Genomic DNA, 16,542 nt, shown 5'->3' on the forward strand with positions numbered 1-16,542 from the left:
GGAGGGAATAGAGGCCAGACAGAAATGGGAAAGCGTGAAAAGATGACAGAAGAAAGAAAGAGGAGTGATTCACAGTGTTGTGCTACCAGGAGGAAAAATGTCCCCGAGCTTTGCCCCCCCCTCCAAAAAAAAAGAAATAGAAAAAAAAACCCCAATCACATAAAACACCTCAGTTTCCAGAAATTTATGATGACACTGTGCAGGGCTGTCTTTCATCGCAGCTCAGAAGATTTATTTATGGCTACTTTAAATTTCTACCCAGTTGGAAAATAGTTGCTGAGACCGGGGCGCTGATGAACGCAGCAGCACGGCCCGTTGAGCTAAACCGACCAGAGAGCGAAAATTATGAAGCTGTGGAGTCCAGGGAAGCCTGTGGCCTGAGGGTGGCAGATGATTAATATTTATGTCACCATCCGCACCAGCATACATCAATCAATCACAAACGCCCTCCTGCAAAGGGTGCAAAGGGGGTGGGGCAAAAAGATGATGTGGTAGAAGAGAGCGGGAGCAGAAAGAGAGAAATGGGCTGCTGTCATTTTAAAAGGGTTGCGAACAGGTCACCACGCCTTCTGCTCTGCTACTGCAGCCCAGGAATTCGGGAACTTTAGCCACCGTCCAGTACCGGCAGGGATTAATGCATGCAAATGTATGACCTCACATGTGGCGTCGTATTGATCCCGTGTCTGCCTTATCCCCCCCAGTTTGCCAGGATTTAACAGATTTTATGCAATGCATCCGCCTCTACAGTGCACAGCAGATACATTAAGATGATGATATGTTTAGAGTATTGACTAACAGTTTAAACCGGTTTCCAGGATTTGACTCATATTTCCATAAAGTCAGGTGTACAGCAGGCAGTTCCTCACTGTAAAGCACAATGTGTAGCTGCTTTTAATAACACTGAAAGGATCCACTGATTCTTCGACTCTCTGTGATCCACGGTCCTTCTGCATTTAGTATTAAGAAAAAATTCTTTAAGACATAAAGTGGTTTGATCAATGTGACATTTTCAAACTATTGTGTGTATCATTTCAATCAATATGACCACCTATGCCACATGCTGAAACTACCATTTAAAGTTGAACCAAACCATAGCGTTTGAGGTTTTCTCCAATATTTTTTAAGAAAGAGTACCAATCCTTTTTCTGTTTCTTCACACCAATTTTGGCCCATCTTTATATACTTTTTAGGTCGGCACTTTTGTAAATACTCACAGTATGAAAGTGAAATATCCTAAAGCTATTGTGCAAAAACTAATAACAATACGTTTCTAAAGGGGCCAGGTAAGAGGCAGTTGTCGATGTTTTATTTTCTCTTCTCAGTAGTTTAAAATTATCATGTAGAGCAGAGAAGAATTAAAAACTGATTCTCTTGCCAAGTTATACACAACCAAACTTAATGGATAAAAATAATAAGGCAGATTTCAATGTTTTGTCACATTTCACAGCAACTAAGCGCACCATCTCATCTTCATTTTATTTGTCATTTTGCATTTATGTGTGTACATTTTAATTCATTTAAATAGTCCAAATTTGTAATTCTAAATTGACTATAGGTATGAATGTTAGTGTGAATGGTTCCCTGTGTCTATGTGTTAGGCCTGTGACAGATTGGCGACCTGTCCATGGTGTACACTTTGATAGCTGAGACAAGCTCCAGATCCCCTGTGATGCTGAATTGGATAAGTGGAAGAAAATAAATTAATTGCAGTGCTGGAACTGGATGCAGAGTGGTAACAGCATAGACTGTATATAAAAAATGGACAAAGCCTGCATAAATGCTAAAGTTGATTTTGGACTCAACGTTAGCATTTTGGGGGGGTTTTAGAGTCAGAAATGATGGTATTTGGATGACAGAGTGAAGCTAGTGAAGCAAGTTATCAGCTAGTTTTATTAACACTATTCTTAGCCTTTCTGCTAATTTATCCCAGTGGGCACTTATGATACTGCAACAAACAGAACAGAACAGAAAAGAAAAGAAAAGAAAGTGCTGCTGCAAAACGATCAGTCACTAGTCCTTGTTTAACACATTATTCCATCGAAAATCTACAGCCTATGCAAAATGGAAACTAGCCTCTTTTTTCTAATTTAACACAAATTAAAGTCTTTTTTTATAACACATTTGAAGGTTAAACACTGGCAGCAGCTACTTGTTCACATATTTGCTATTGGGAGTGTTTTTGTCTCTTCAGCAGTTCTTGTCTTGCTCTGGACTATTCAAAAGACCTCCGCCTATCTCATCTATTCTTTTGTACACTATGTTATAACCCTTCAGTCATGCCCACTGTGGGGGCTGAAGATCACATGCAAAGAGTAGAAGCCAGTAGAAGGGAGTTCTAGTCGAAGTCAAACTCTCAAGGACTGTCCTTAAAGCAAATAAAGTTTCTTCTCTCTGGGCTGCAGGCCTCTCGCTGTAACTCCACACTTTGGGGTGAAGTTAGCTGAGCTGCAGTTTTTGAGAATGAAAGGAAAGGAAAAACCGAAACCCAACTCCACGAGGGTCTGCCTGTCTGCTATTGTGGATATTTTTATCTGCCGCGCGTCTATGGCGGAGACACAGAGGGAAATACGAACCAGCCAACCCAAGCTGACAGTGAGGAGTCAGACTGTCAAGAGGTCTGCTACACCCCTCCCCCCCCACAGCCTCCCCACCCCCTGCTGCTACAACACCCAAATGGATTGTCATATCAGATTTAGGTGTATAGGTTATTACACCCTTGGGTTCCTGTTTCCAACACACCCGTCCGCATGGCAGGATTGAGTTCGAGGACTCTTCTTGTTTTCTTTCCTTAGTGCTGTTCCTGATTTCTTTTGATAAAGCAAAGTTCAGGTAACTCCCCGGATAAAGTTCAGGGATAATAATGAGTGCCGAGCATTTTTAGTCACTTCCTCTAAAATCCTTCACTGGACGTAAATGAAGGACAAACATATTTCTGAACTTGCTTTTGCACCATATAAACTGTTGCAAAAAATTAAAAAAAGCTTTTGGACTGTGAACTGAGAATATTGTCTGCGGTTCATCTACAATAAATCTTTATTATAGACAGACACATAAAGTTGCAAATCACACAGTTGTGATTTTTGTGTCTTTATTGAATTCACTGGTTGGAAAAACAGAGTCAGTGGGTCTGAAATGTCTTGATTGAACAGCCCTCTTCAGAACAGGACTCTGATTCTTACTCTAAAAACAAGTTTCTTTTGAACTTTGGATCATTATCCTCTTTCCTCACTTAGACAACCTCTCCTAAGCTTCAGGTCATGGACCGCTTTCCTCTTCTCCTCCTTCAATAATTACAAAGCACAACACACATCAAGTAGCAAAGCTGACCCTAACCTGGATGGTTCCACCACCATGCTTCACAGTTTGGATTAAGCTTTTGTCCTGCAGTGGCATTTTTCCATCGATCCATTCGCTTCCGCTTATCCTTTTCAGGGTCACGGGGGGCCCTGGAGCCTAGATCAGCTGTCATAGGGCACGAGGAGGGGTACACCCTGGACAGGTTGCCAGTCTGTCGCAGGGCCACCACACAGAGACAGACAACCATTCGCACATTCACACCTATGGGGCAAACCCCCCCCCAAACCCTCCTTTGAGCAAGTGTTTTAGCAACAGTGGAAAGGAGAAACTCCCTTTTAACAGGAAGAAACCTCCAGCACAACCAGGCTCAAGCAGGGTTTCAGTGCTGTAGTTCTGTCTGTAACCAGACTGAAATTAAGCAAAGATACTGTTTCCTTCAACAATCTGGAGCTGACGAGCAACAGCTTTGGCCAAGGAGTTTGGAAATAAACAAGAGTTTGGAAATTGGCCTCGAATTATTGTTTCCCTGGATGTTTTAAAGTAATCTGGACTACAGCCAGATGAAAGGGATTGATTGATAATAGTGTGAGAATATATCCAAAAGATCTGGGGAAGAAACTGATTTGAACTTGGACAACAGAACTGGGTGAGAGACTTGGAGTGGTTGAAGAGGTACAGACTCACAACACAAACTTCTTTCTTCCTGTCTATACTCTTAAAAGTTTTTATGGAGGTGTTTGTATATAAAAAAATCACTCTGAGCTTTATTTATGAGCAATGTTATACCTAAAAACCTTGTAGTAATTGACTTTTTTTTGCATTTCTGATTCATGCGGTGATACATTTGTAAAAATCCTTGAATTAAACACGTTAAAAAACTGGAAAAACAACTTTTGCACCTGATTTATGTTCTACAAAATTATGTTGGTGCAATAGTTGCCCTTACAATTTTAGCAAATTTGTAATACAAAGATATATATCCTCTGTTTAGGTAACCAACCGGGGAGTTTCGGGGTGATTTCTATTAGTTTATATCTTTAACATGTTTAATTGTAGTGTTGCACCTTAAGTCATCAAAGAAATCCTGCTCATTCCAAATATTTCTTGCAACTAAATGAACCAAATTCAGCCCAAAAACACTTTTGTACAAGAACTCAATCTTTATTAAATCTCAGCCAGTGGCCCCATTCTCTTCACATACATACTGCTGAATTGTTATGAGGGTTAATTTGTTTCTTCCTGCAGAGAGCTCCACACTTCAGAGTCAAGGCTAGTGCCAAACTTCTTAGCAGAAGAGCCTACAGTTGCTATCATGTCACATGTAGCTAATACATGTTATTGTAAGACAGAACAGCAATCAGAGTAATGCATTTAGTATCGGTTTATACGTTTCCTCGCATCTGCCAGTCTTGCAGTCAAAGCTGGGAAATTAACAGGCTATTAGCTGGCTTTACTTATGATATTATAGTATTCACATCAAACTATGGACACTTTCAAACACTTGACCACAGACTAAAGTGAGTCCTCCCTGTACCCCTGCATCAAAATGTAAAGAATGAAGCACTGAAATTTACGTGTATGCACTTTTCCAAATACACATAATTAAACTCCACTCTCAACGCATCGGCTGTTGCTTGACTCAAAGAAAAAACAACAACAACAAAAAAAAAAAAAAACCCCAAACAATAACTGCTGGTTGTGGTCAGCTGTTCTGTAACCTGACGGTGACAGAGTAATGAAAGGATTTACGAGGATAAATGAGGTCAAGTGCAGTTGTACAGTTGGCTTGGACTGTCCTATCATTATTTCATGGCAAACTAATGAAATAAAATAAAATCTCTGGATTAGATTTAATGTCTAAGACCACAGAAGAAAGTCGAAGAGGACAACTGATGAATTTCCTTGGTTCAGAAAAACATCTTCTCAACATCTGAGTCAAGAACACTCTGGAGGACATGTCACAGTCTACATTCAAGACTACATTCATGAATGAAAACAGAGGATTTACAGCAAGGTGCAAACCACCGGTTACACGCAAGAACAGGCAAGCCATTTTAGACCTTAACAGAGAACACCTAAAAGAACCTGCACCGAGATCTGAAGCATATCACATTTGTCAAACATGGTGTAGACGTGGGCATGTATGCCTGCCAGCACCACAGGTAGAGTTTACAGAAGAGAAGCATGACCTCAGAGGTGTACAGGGCTACACTCTCTGCTCAGATTCAGCCAAATGTTGCAGACAGAGCTCCACAGGGGAAATCAATAATCAGCCGACGCACACTGCAAAGGCAACCCAAGAATGGAATATTCTTCAATGACCAAGTCAGTCACCTGATCTCAACCCAAGAGAGTATGCCTGTACAGTTATTAAATACAAAACGGAGGGCAGTGAGACCCATAAACAGGCAGTAAAGCATCTAAAGGAAGGAAATGCTGTATATGGTGATTTCTATGGGTTCTAGACTCCAGCAGGTCATTGACTGCCAAAGATACGACAAGAAAATAAACAATGCTTTTATTTAAAGGTATGTTAGTTCGTCTAAATACATCTGAGGCTCTGAAATAGCTGTAACACCTAAAGTAGTAATGCAGAATTATTTTTAAACCCCTCAAGTTAAAACTGAAAGTACGCACTTTATTCCCATATTTCCCTAAAAATCAAGTTTTTAACGTATTTTAGCTAGCTGCATTTTCTAGATGTTATTTTTTTATTTTTTGCAGTTATCTATAATAAACTCGCTATCTTTGTGTTTCTTTGTATTTATGGGGACCTGGTGAACCCGGTGTTTACCTGGCAGTGTTGAGGAGAGGGTGCTGAGTGCCGACCAACTTCCTCAGGTGCATGGCAACGTTACTGAGCTCGTCACTGAGGAGGCAGCGGAGGCTCATGAAGGAAGTCGGATATCCCACGATCTTCTCAGCATCGGAGACAACTTTGCTCCAGTTTGAGGATCCAGAGCTGGAGAACAGACTCAGCGTCCTCAGACGTCCTCGGCTGGACAAAGCCACGCAGGACAGTCGTGACCAACAAGGTGAAAACATCTTCTCTCCTACTTAAAAACACTCGAGTAGCCCACAGCTGCTTCTGACAGCAGCTACTGCAAGTTTAAACCGCTCATTCAACCGCTAATGCTGCCACATGTCATTGAGCCGAACCGCGTTTAAAAATACGTAAAAAATAATCTCGAAACTAAACAAACAGAAAGTCAAAGTCAGAATATACAGTTGTATTTCACTACCCACGACCTGCCACTGCAAGCCGCCATTTTTACACACGTGATACGTTACGTCGAAATACGTAGTTAGGGCTGTTATCACATTCCGCCACGCCCCTGCTCCGGAGAGCACGCCCAACCAAACTCCTTTTTAAAAAAGGGGTATTTTAAAAGTTTGGGGCGGTGTTTTAATCGAAATATCACAAGGTGAGTATATATATCATAAAAAAAATTTATTTTTTATTTTGACACAGTTTATTCAGCGGCAAGACCCTACATGTGACGACAGTAAAATATTAGTGACAGCGCCATATTAGAGTCACTGAATTTGTAGATATGTGAGATTTTCTTTCCCAACCTAACCGTACAAAATGAACTGTATAGAAGCTTCTGCCTCTGCCAGGCAAAGGTAACTCCAGTCAGTAATGTTTTACTTTTACGGAGTATGTTCAATTTTCAACTTCCTTTTGAGTAAGTTCAAATTCATAGAAATGTAACTCAAAATTTAGACCTAGTGAGTCAGAATTTTGAGATGCTCACCTGAAATTGGCTTATGGGCAGCAAATAAATAAATAAATAAATAATGAAAACACCAAAGGTCGGTTGTGGGAAAAAAATCCATATTGTTCATTGACTAAAAAATGTTTTAGTTTTTACTATACATGTGTTGAGATTATTTTCATTTAACACTTTTGTCTCACAAATTTGCTATTTTTATGGTAAGTTTGTCATGGTTTTTCCTCCTAAATTTAATACTTTTATTTTATATAAGCATGCAGAGGTGAGCTATTATTATTATTTTTATTATTATTATTGTTATTTTTGTTATTGTTGTTGTTATAGTGTAATTAATAAGCTAATCTTTTTTTGGTCACTTGTTAAAAACTGCTGTCAGCACCAGCTTTTTAAGAGAAAATGTTTTATAATCCAGGATCAGAAAAGCAGGTGAGTAAACCAGTAAATACAGACCTTCAGAGTGTTGGTAGGAATCAAACTGGAATGTATGCTGGCGCCAGTGAAACTGACCGACGTAAATGAATATGTTATTTAGTGTCTTTCCACAAGTCTGAATGAAGACACTGAAGCAGAATGGAGTAAAATATAAATACTGACCAAATAAGGAAAAAAATGTGTTTTTGATTTAATCAAAACTAAACTTTAACACCTAAACTAAACATCTATCGTCACTCTCCACAATGATAGCTCAATATTTTGTGGGCTGTTTAACCATAAAAGCCTCCACACACATCAATGACAACAGCACTCACCAACAGCAACAGCCTCTCAGAGCAAGACTGCAAAACATGCTCATTAATGGCTTGATGAACATATCAAAGACCACGTGGTGTTGACCCATCCACCAGATCTCCCCAGATCACATCAAACAGATGGATTTTTCTATTTGGAGGAAATCAAGCTAGTACAACCATTCCTGTTTATCTCTGGATTTTTGAAATGAAAATCCAGAGGTTACAAATGACTTAATTAGTTGAGCCTGAAACAATGTAAGATAATCTACTAATATATAGAAACAATTATTTTAAAACAAGCAAAACTGTAAACTGTCAAAATGTTAAGTTATCATTAACATGTGTTATCCAGAAGTGAGCAAAGATCAAGAAAGGTCTCTGCATAGCAGAAAGAGCAGTGTCTGTGGTCTGCTAATGTGAGGGCCCATCTGCTTTCCATTTGAGTTGGATGTTATTACATACACATTTGTAAAGCTGCTGAATGAGGGCAGCACTGCTCTGTGATTTAATGTGTTTTATATGTAATGTGTGATCATTAGAGAACATCAGTTCTCCTCAGTTTTGTAAAAAAGCAGCCCTCTTTCTTTCTTTCTTTCTTTCTTTCTTTCTTTCTTTCTTTCTTTCTTTCTTTCTTTCTTTCTTTCTTTCTTTCTAACTGACAGTGACATTATTTTGCTCCTGCTTCAAACAGCTGTGAGTTTCATATTCAGTCAGATTACAGCAACTTAAAGACATACTTCCTGAGATTTTAGGCCACTATGCACTCACTTTTGGTTAAATTGTGGTTTAGGCCTTCCCTAACTTATTATGTGTTTGTATTCAGGCAAATGTCAGATAAGAAAACCATGAATTTTAATGTCATGTCACATACTTCAGCTAAGGAAAACCCCTTGAAAATATCAACTGATTTCAAACTGTAATAATGAAAAGTGAGCGTCCTCATGTTGCAGTTCATGTAACCCAATCTTTGTGACTATATAACCGTTCCACAGTGTGATAAGGTAATGCCCTCACAGCCTCAGTGGTTTAACAAAGCTTTCATTGAATCCTCCTCCATCTGCTTATAACAGGACTGCAGAGAAGTCTGTCAAGGACAGCTTACACAACATAGAGCTGCATCCTCTTTTACTGTAGCCACTTACAAAACACACACAGATACAACGTTCTTGTGTTTAGGCAGTAGGAAAACTGCACTTTGTAACTGAGCCATGTATTCCTTTTGGTGATTTTGAGCAAAGAAGGTTAGGATCAAATTTAGTTTTAGCAAATTTGTACCAGAATTCTACTGATTCATGTAAGATTGCACACTCTGAGAAAATAAAGTACATTATTGTATCTGTAGAGATGCATTTGGGCTGTACCCTCTAAGGTACTTCTCTTTTACCCTAGACAGGACTTTAAAGGACCTTGAAAAATCTGGATAAGATACTTTATCTAAATAAAAGTCTAAATGAACTAAAAGAATATGATTTAAAAAGCTGAATCTAAGACACTATGAAGTCAGTAAGTCAGTGAGCTCAGATATGAGTGGACGGTTCAGACTGATAAAGAATTAAACTTGTCAGTTGTATTAAATGTTTTTATGCATCTTAAATAAAGGTATAATTTTAAAATCCAAGACTAGAAGTTTTACAGAATTTTGGTTTACATTAGGCCAAACACAGACCAGATGTTGAAAGACCTTAAAATTATACACATGTACCCTTAAGTCCAGTAATTTGCTTTAGGGTGTACACAGGTGTGGATTTTACATGTACGATCAAAAATTCACTTCGACTGTAGCCCTTTTTCAAAGTGTTAGATTTAAATTACACTAAACCAGACTGCTGTAAACCTGGGGGAGCACATTAAAGAAAGGGCTCCTGTCATGTAGCTGAGCTGCCACTTTGCAAGGCATGGCAAGAGCATGTAACACACAAGTCATCTCACCCTGACCCCACATCACGGTTCACAGCTCCTGTTCCTGCTGATTTTCCGGCTCAAATGGGTGTCACTATGCCACAAGCAGCCTCAGCAGCAGCAGCACTCTCAGCAGCTTCCCTTATTGTAATTCCACTTTAAGGCAGAGGGATGCATGAACCTCACGGCCTTGTATTCAAAGAAATATCACAGAGTAAAGGGCAGCTGGATCAGTTTTGTATGACACAAAGAAAATGATGCATTTTAGACATGAGGAAAAAACACAATTTATAAACATTCAGTCACATTGTCTTGTTTAAAGAGCTTTGCAAGACCAGCATGTACCGGCATGAATGTACAGTATATGCGATAATGTGTATACTGAGCTGATACATGTTTTCCTCCGGAACAATCAGACTCAATCAATATGGCCTACCGTGATTTATTAGGACAGATTTTTTTTTTACTGTAGAATATTGGATGGTAATGGAACAACTGCAGTAAACAGGATTGATCAGTATAGTGGAAACCACATTGTATAGATCAGCTCTGGAATTGATTTACATTTAAACTGTTGGACTCGTGCTCACAGTTGTATTGGAAAGAGAAATGTCCTGTAAGACTTCTGTAGTATCACTCTCATGAATCTTTCAAGTCTCTGCAAACAGGTGTAATCAGAATAAACCTCAAACTAAGTAAAACTCTGTGCTCATCTTGTCTTTGAGTTGCAGCACATTTCCACACTTCCCCGAGCTGGCTTCTGGCTATACCACCACTATCGCCAAGCTCTGCTTGTAGACCAGCTGACCATTGGGGGGGATAACTGCTGCTTTGCTTTGCTATATCCATGCATCTATCTATCTAATTTGAATTTGAATTTGAATATTCTGGAGCATATCCCAGCTGTCAGTTAATGAGGCAATTCAAGGATATCAAAGATATATTTTAAGAATTTCCCATAAGTGCAATGGGCATTGAACACTTCTTCAGCTACCGTGCAGCTCACAGTTTGGGTTCAGGAGACAGACACTCTTTCTTCTTTTAAGATTAGGCTCCAGTCTTTCCTTTTTGATAAAGCTTAATTAGGATTGGATTTGTTTACCCTGAACCAGCTCTAATTTATGCTGCTTAGGGTTCAAGTTGCTGGCATACTTCCCATGATGCACTGAAGATTTCTCGAGCTCTCCCCATCTTTTCTTTCTTTAAGTTTGTGTTTGTGTTTTGTCCTGTTTGTTGTTTGTGGCCTCTCTCTCTTTCTCCTCACACCCCAACCAGTCGTTGCATGTGACTTCCTCCTTTGTGAGCTTGGTTCTGTTAAAGAGGAAGGGAGATCTTAATATTATAGAGTCACATTATAAGGCCTCTTGAGATGGCCACTTTTGTGAACTGTTGCTATATAAATAAAAGTAAATGGAAATGACACAGTTCGTGGCCTCAGTTGGTCCTTTGCATGTTGAGAAATTAGTGAGAAAAAGCAACACTGTGAGGGCCAGATGGAAACTTAATTTCAGGCACGCTGTACTTCCCTTCTGTCTGCACGCGCGCGCGCACACACACACACACACACACACACACACACACACACACACACACACACACACACACACACACACACTTTATTTATGCACCTGCTCCACACTTTTCACTAAAATTCTCTTTGCAGGGAAAATCAAAAAGACATAGTTTCACTGAACCCCTGCAACACTGGCCGACCTACTGAAGCGCCACAGAGCTCTCCACCCACTGTACTTGCTCACTTCTTCCTACGCACTGAAACTTTGATTTCGTGGTGTTAAATGATTGAAGGAGAAGGGTTGGGAACTAACAGCATGATTAAATGTTGCTATGACCAACAGCAGGCTCCCCTGAAAAGGCTGGAGGACTGTGTGGGGGCACCTGTTTGCTGGTTACAGACTGTCACCATGAGGAAGCACCGCTAAGTGGATGTGACTGCTCTGATTGCACTCCATGGGAAAGCGAGAAGAAATAGCCTACCTCTGATCATCAACGCGTCATATAATGTTTCAGCGGACGCCCCTCCCCCTGTCTCGTTTTTTCCCCTCACTCAACCTCTCCTTTGACTCACAGAGGCGGCTCACCACTGGCGCACGGACCGTGGAGGATACGGGCAGAAGATGGCTGACTTAGCCGGGCACCGCAAGCCCTCGGCGGCATCACCAGCGTCACACGGGCCGCTGAAAAGCTGCAAGACACCCGCCGTCTGGCGACTGTAAACAGCTGCCTCTCTCAACCCCTCCTCTCCCCTCCTCACCGCAAATATTGACAGAAGTATCACAGAGAAAACATGGCAGAGATGGAAAAAGAGGGCAGACCTCCGGAAAATAAAAGAAGCCGAAAACCAGCTCACCCAGTGAAAAGGGAAATAAATGAAGAGATGAAGGTAAAGGGGGATCTGTGCCCAGCTGCATGTGATTACGCGTGGAGTGGCTGTGAGGAGCGTGCATGTGTGTTGAAGCACTAGCCAGGCAGTGAAAGAAAATACGATGCACTGAAGTGCAATTGGCTGCGTGATAGTGAAACTTTAATTTATGATGTTTTGATTTATCCAAGTTCTATTGTCACATCCACGCTGAACGCCAGGCTCTAAGCGCAGCCTGCCAATACCGCCTTGCACAATGGATGCGGCACCCATTCACAGCTACTCCTCTACTATTAAGTTTTGAGTCAGTGGAGGAATACTGTCGCTTCAATTCATGGCATAATCTATCCGTTTGTGTGCCCTGCCTTTCATGGCTCACCCAGAGTTAATGGAAAATCCAGTGCGTCAGTGAAGGCGTCAACAGAGCTTCTACTATTACTATTAATACTGCTACACTACAGCGCAGGGGAGAGCGGCCAATGTGCATAATTAGTGTAAATCAATGGGGGAACACTGGTTTCCCCGCGATGCTTTTGTGGGTTTGTCTCTGACTGGAGATGTTTTTGTATGCCTGCGTTTGTGTGTGTGCTTTTGCTAGTGTGTTGACCAGCTGCCCAGAGGCGTGTGATCCAGATGTGCGTCTGTGAGCTTTACGCACCCGACAAGAGCACATTGTCTCCCGGGATCGACCTGCACGATTCTCCCCCGTCGACATTCAAACACACGTTGTTTCTATTCCTGTGTTTTCTATTTTTTTCTTCGCTCGGTACACATTGTGATATTTGAGCCGCGAGCTCCGTGTGGTTCATTATGGAGCAAAAAAAAAAGAAAAGAAAAGAAAGTGCTCGTGGCGTCTGTGTGTGTGACAGAGGCAGGCTGCGTGTCCGCTTTGTCTACATCTCCTCATTGTTTGTACACATCTGGCCGGAGACGCAGAAGCACCCGGTGTTTTCACGGTTATGGGATGAATGTGCAGGTGATCACACCGAGAATAACTGCGGCAATTGTAAAAAAAATTTTCTTAGGTTGTCAGAGGAGATGCGAGGGTGCTGGCGTTGAGCGAGTCCTGAAACAACCCTGGAATAAAAATAAATAAATAAAAAAGAGCTTTTTTGTATGTAGACCCCTCCAAAATACCCCCGCGTTCACGTGTCACTGCTTCACTTATTTATTTGTTATTATTTTTAACTGTACAAAGAGGGTAATGTGCACTTTACTGATAACAAAGCAGCTGTCAAAGATGCATAAGAATGGAGCAGTAAACTGTAATAATTTTGCACAACTTCAAACCAGTGCAATCTACTGTTATTGCCAGCATTTGCTTGAACAGATGCATGCCTTCACTTTTAATTCTCAGAGTCCTTGTTTGTCAGATAAAATTCATTGTAAGCCTAGAGGAAGGAGAGTCCACGCTGTAACAGAATTTTAATTGAATGCACATTTTTTTGTGATGAAATGAGACCCATTTTCTCAGGAAGAATAAAGTTAACCCATCTTTCTCACTCTCTCTCTCTCTCTCTCTCTCTCTCTCTCTCTCTCTCTCTCTCTCTTTCTTTCTCTCTGTCTGGTCCTGATGGCAGAAGGGAGGGATGCAGGGTTGTGGTGGTGGTGGAGGCGGGTGGGTGGGTGGGTGGGGTGTGTGTCAGGCAGGGTTTTCTCCATGGAGAAATTTCCCTAGTTCTAGTACTAAAGGTGTTCTCAGAGGAGCTTTTAAAATGTGCCCAATGTTTCCCAGCTGCCTTTTAGGCAGAAGGAGGTGTCTTCCTGTCAAATTCTGTAGCACAAGTCTAGGTTTGATTTTTGTCAGTTCTGTCATTATTTCAGACGTCAGCTATCAGGCTAAAAATCTATTCGCAAAAGACACAAATTAAAAAAAAAATCACACTGAATGTCTCATCTGATAATTTATCACTTTGACCAAGTAATTATATGATGCCAGTCATCAGTCAGAAATGATGTTTTATTTGCAGGTCTGTGTTTTGCTGTTAGATGACAGATTTTGTGACACGGGTCATCATTCAGGATTCAGCAGAATTGACATCTCTTGTATGTTTTGGAGAGGTGTCATGCCCGTTAAACATCTCATTTGAATGGCAGCAGCTTAATTTGTCATCACTTTTATTTTTTAAATTTTGAATATGTGAGCAAATAAAGCTGTCAGCAGCTTGTGGATTTTAAGATATGACAATAAATGCGTACGGCAGTGCAGTGGATACACTGTAGAGCTGTGCCGATGGTGTGGAGGGAAAAGTGATGCCGCCTCGTGACAACTCCAATATCTCCATCAATACCAGGGGAAGCTACTAAAGGGAGTAGCAGATGTGGTTAAGGTGTCAAAACACCTTTAAAAGGCTAAACAAGTTCGATTGCAGCTCCTTACACAACCTTGGATTTCAACTCTCATTACATCACACAAGCTGTTGTCTATACACAATTAATTTAAGACACTGATCCAGTGGTAGAAAGTTCCACCTGCGTGCAGCCTTCACTTTAAATACCATGATTAATAAGTGTAATTTGGCATATGCAAAACCTGGATTCAGCTTTCTGATGCTCCCTGCAGAGCTGCAGTTAATTAATATTATGCTGCAGAGTTGCATGATGGTTGCCTCCTTCAGAACACCAAGTCCTGAGTTTAAAAGTATTGATTTTCTGCAGAAAACTTTTAGGTTCTTCTGTTCAGAACAAAAACAGACCTGATTTGTTCCCATCTCCTCTTAAGATTCCCTCATCTTCAATAATACAAACCAAAGCTGGAGGAAAACACAGAAGGAGAGAGTGAGGCACACAATGTGCCCTTTTGAGGGATCATACTCCTCTGAAAAACTAAACAGTCTGACAGTGTTTCCTTCATCTGGCTGCTTAATGTGCGCCATGGTAAAATAAGCCTCGGTGAGTAATCTAGGAGAAGGAGGAGTGGGCTTGGAGGGGATATGAAACGCTGGAGAGTGGGGTAAGAAACAGGGGAGAAAGGAATGTATACAGCACTGGGCTGGCTGAGCTGTAAAAACTGTAACCCGAGCGTCTCCGCTGTATCACATATCAAGGAAAGTAAAGGGAAATGAAAGCAGAGGAGAGGGAGCATGGGAGTGGAAAAGTGGAGAGGAAGGAGGAGGCAAAGAGGAAACTTGGCGCGTGGATTCAGGAATTTTATCATGGTGTATTGTGTCCTGCTCTGGTTTCCACCCGCAAGGTATCCAGTTTCCACCATCATCATTACCACAAGCCCTACTGGCCATGTTTGGGTCTTACTGGAGGGGAAACAAGGGGGAAGTCAGGCAGAAGCAGGGTCAGCTGCTGAACTTGTGACAGAGAAGTGTCAGCTTGTGAGGCGAAAGTATCAGGAGTAGGTCATCAATAAGCTGCTAATTATCCTGCAGATTTAAGTGAAAGCTTGTAAGAGTCCCTGTGAAAAGGGTATTTTACTGCAGATGGTTTCCAATTATTGACTGTATCGATCTGGGGTAGGCAATTAATTTTCCCAAGGGGCCACATGAGAAACAATAGGCCACACCAGTAGGCTTCTAGAGAACTAAAATTAATATTGAGCAGAACTAAGTTCCGCTTATTGGTGGCCTTTGGAAAATGAATTGCCCACCTCTGGTATAGATAAATACACTTAAACATCATAAACATACTGTGTGACCCATAACCTGTAGAGCACAAAGAGGACATCAGAAATGGCAAGGATTTACAAAAACATTTGGAACTGCAACTCAGACAGTGAAGCCATAAAAATCCATGACTATAGACTGTATATAAAAGATAGAAATAGCCGCCGTGTCACCAGTTTGTCACCATGTTATTCTTTAGTAACTATATTTGAACGAGAGGGTCGACTATTTGCTAATGCTGGCAAGCTTGGCGAGCAAGGTACCACCCGTATGCAATGCACACTTGCTAATAAGCACTACAATTTAACTTACTAAAAGCAGTTGCACTGACTCATTAGAGTGCCCATTGATACGTTTAATTGCACCTCTCTCAAATTAGCCTAGCATTTACCTGTTGGTCTTATCATCTGCATCAATTAAATTTTTAAACTGGGATTAAATGTTTGCTGTCCGTGAGTCCTCTTGGGTCTAAGTCAGCGGTTCCCAGCCTTTTTTGTACCACGGACCATTTTATGTCCAACAATATTTTCACGGACCGGCCTTTAGGGTGTCGCGGATAAATAAAACCAGTACCGGTACCAAACAGAAGAAGATTTATCCATAACACATGGGAAAAGACCCAAGGAAACCGAGTTAACGATAAAAACAATGAAAAATAACAATATAAACTGAGAAAAACCCTGAAAACCATAAATTTCGCACCCAAGCCTCAACTCTCACGGCCCGGTACCAACGACTCACGGACCAGAACTGGTCTATGGCCCGGGGGTTAGGGACCGCTGGTCTAAGTGACATAAAAGAGTAAGCATGAGGGTTGGTGCACGTGTCTGCATGACTTCTCAGACTCATCCGTGGAGAATTTACATTACAATGCACCAGCTAAG

The 16,542-nt window shown here is 41.1% G+C and overlaps 2 protein-coding genes across 8 annotated transcripts in view; one reads left to right on the forward strand and one right to left on the reverse strand.

Moving 5' to 3' along the window:
- Positions 1-6,610, reverse strand: part of pdss2 (prenyl (decaprenyl) diphosphate synthase, subunit 2) — a 33,209-nt gene extending 26,599 nt beyond the window's left edge. The window contains exon 1 of one of the 2 annotated variants that reach the window (XR_003270572.1): positions 6,092-6,610. Coding sequence is in view for 1 of the 2 variants with exons in the window: in XM_026151077.1 (XP_026006862.1) it covers positions 6,092-6,342 (251 nt within the window). In the remaining variant the exon portion in view is untranslated. The remainder of the gene's footprint in view (positions 1-6,091) is intronic. The other variant, XM_026151077.1, reaches the window with a different exon arrangement.
- The window catches only part of sobpa (sine oculis binding protein homolog (Drosophila) a), a 75,088-nt gene continuing 64,817 nt past the window's right edge, over positions 6,272-16,542 (forward strand). For all 6 annotated transcript variants that reach the window (XR_003270571.1, XM_026151072.1, XM_026151074.1 and 3 more), the window contains exons 1-2: positions 6,272-6,332; positions 11,753-12,065. Coding sequence is in view for 5 of the 6 variants with exons in the window: in XM_026151072.1 (XP_026006857.1) it covers positions 11,970-12,065 (96 nt within the window). In the remaining variant the exon portion in view is untranslated. The remainder of the gene's footprint in view (positions 6,333-11,752; positions 12,066-16,542) is intronic.

Source organism: Astatotilapia calliptera, chromosome 19, assembly GCF_900246225.1.
Source record: "Astatotilapia calliptera chromosome 19, fAstCal1.2, whole genome shotgun sequence".
In the NCBI taxonomy this organism is placed as follows: Eukaryota; Metazoa; Chordata; class Actinopteri; order Cichliformes; family Cichlidae; genus Astatotilapia; species Astatotilapia calliptera.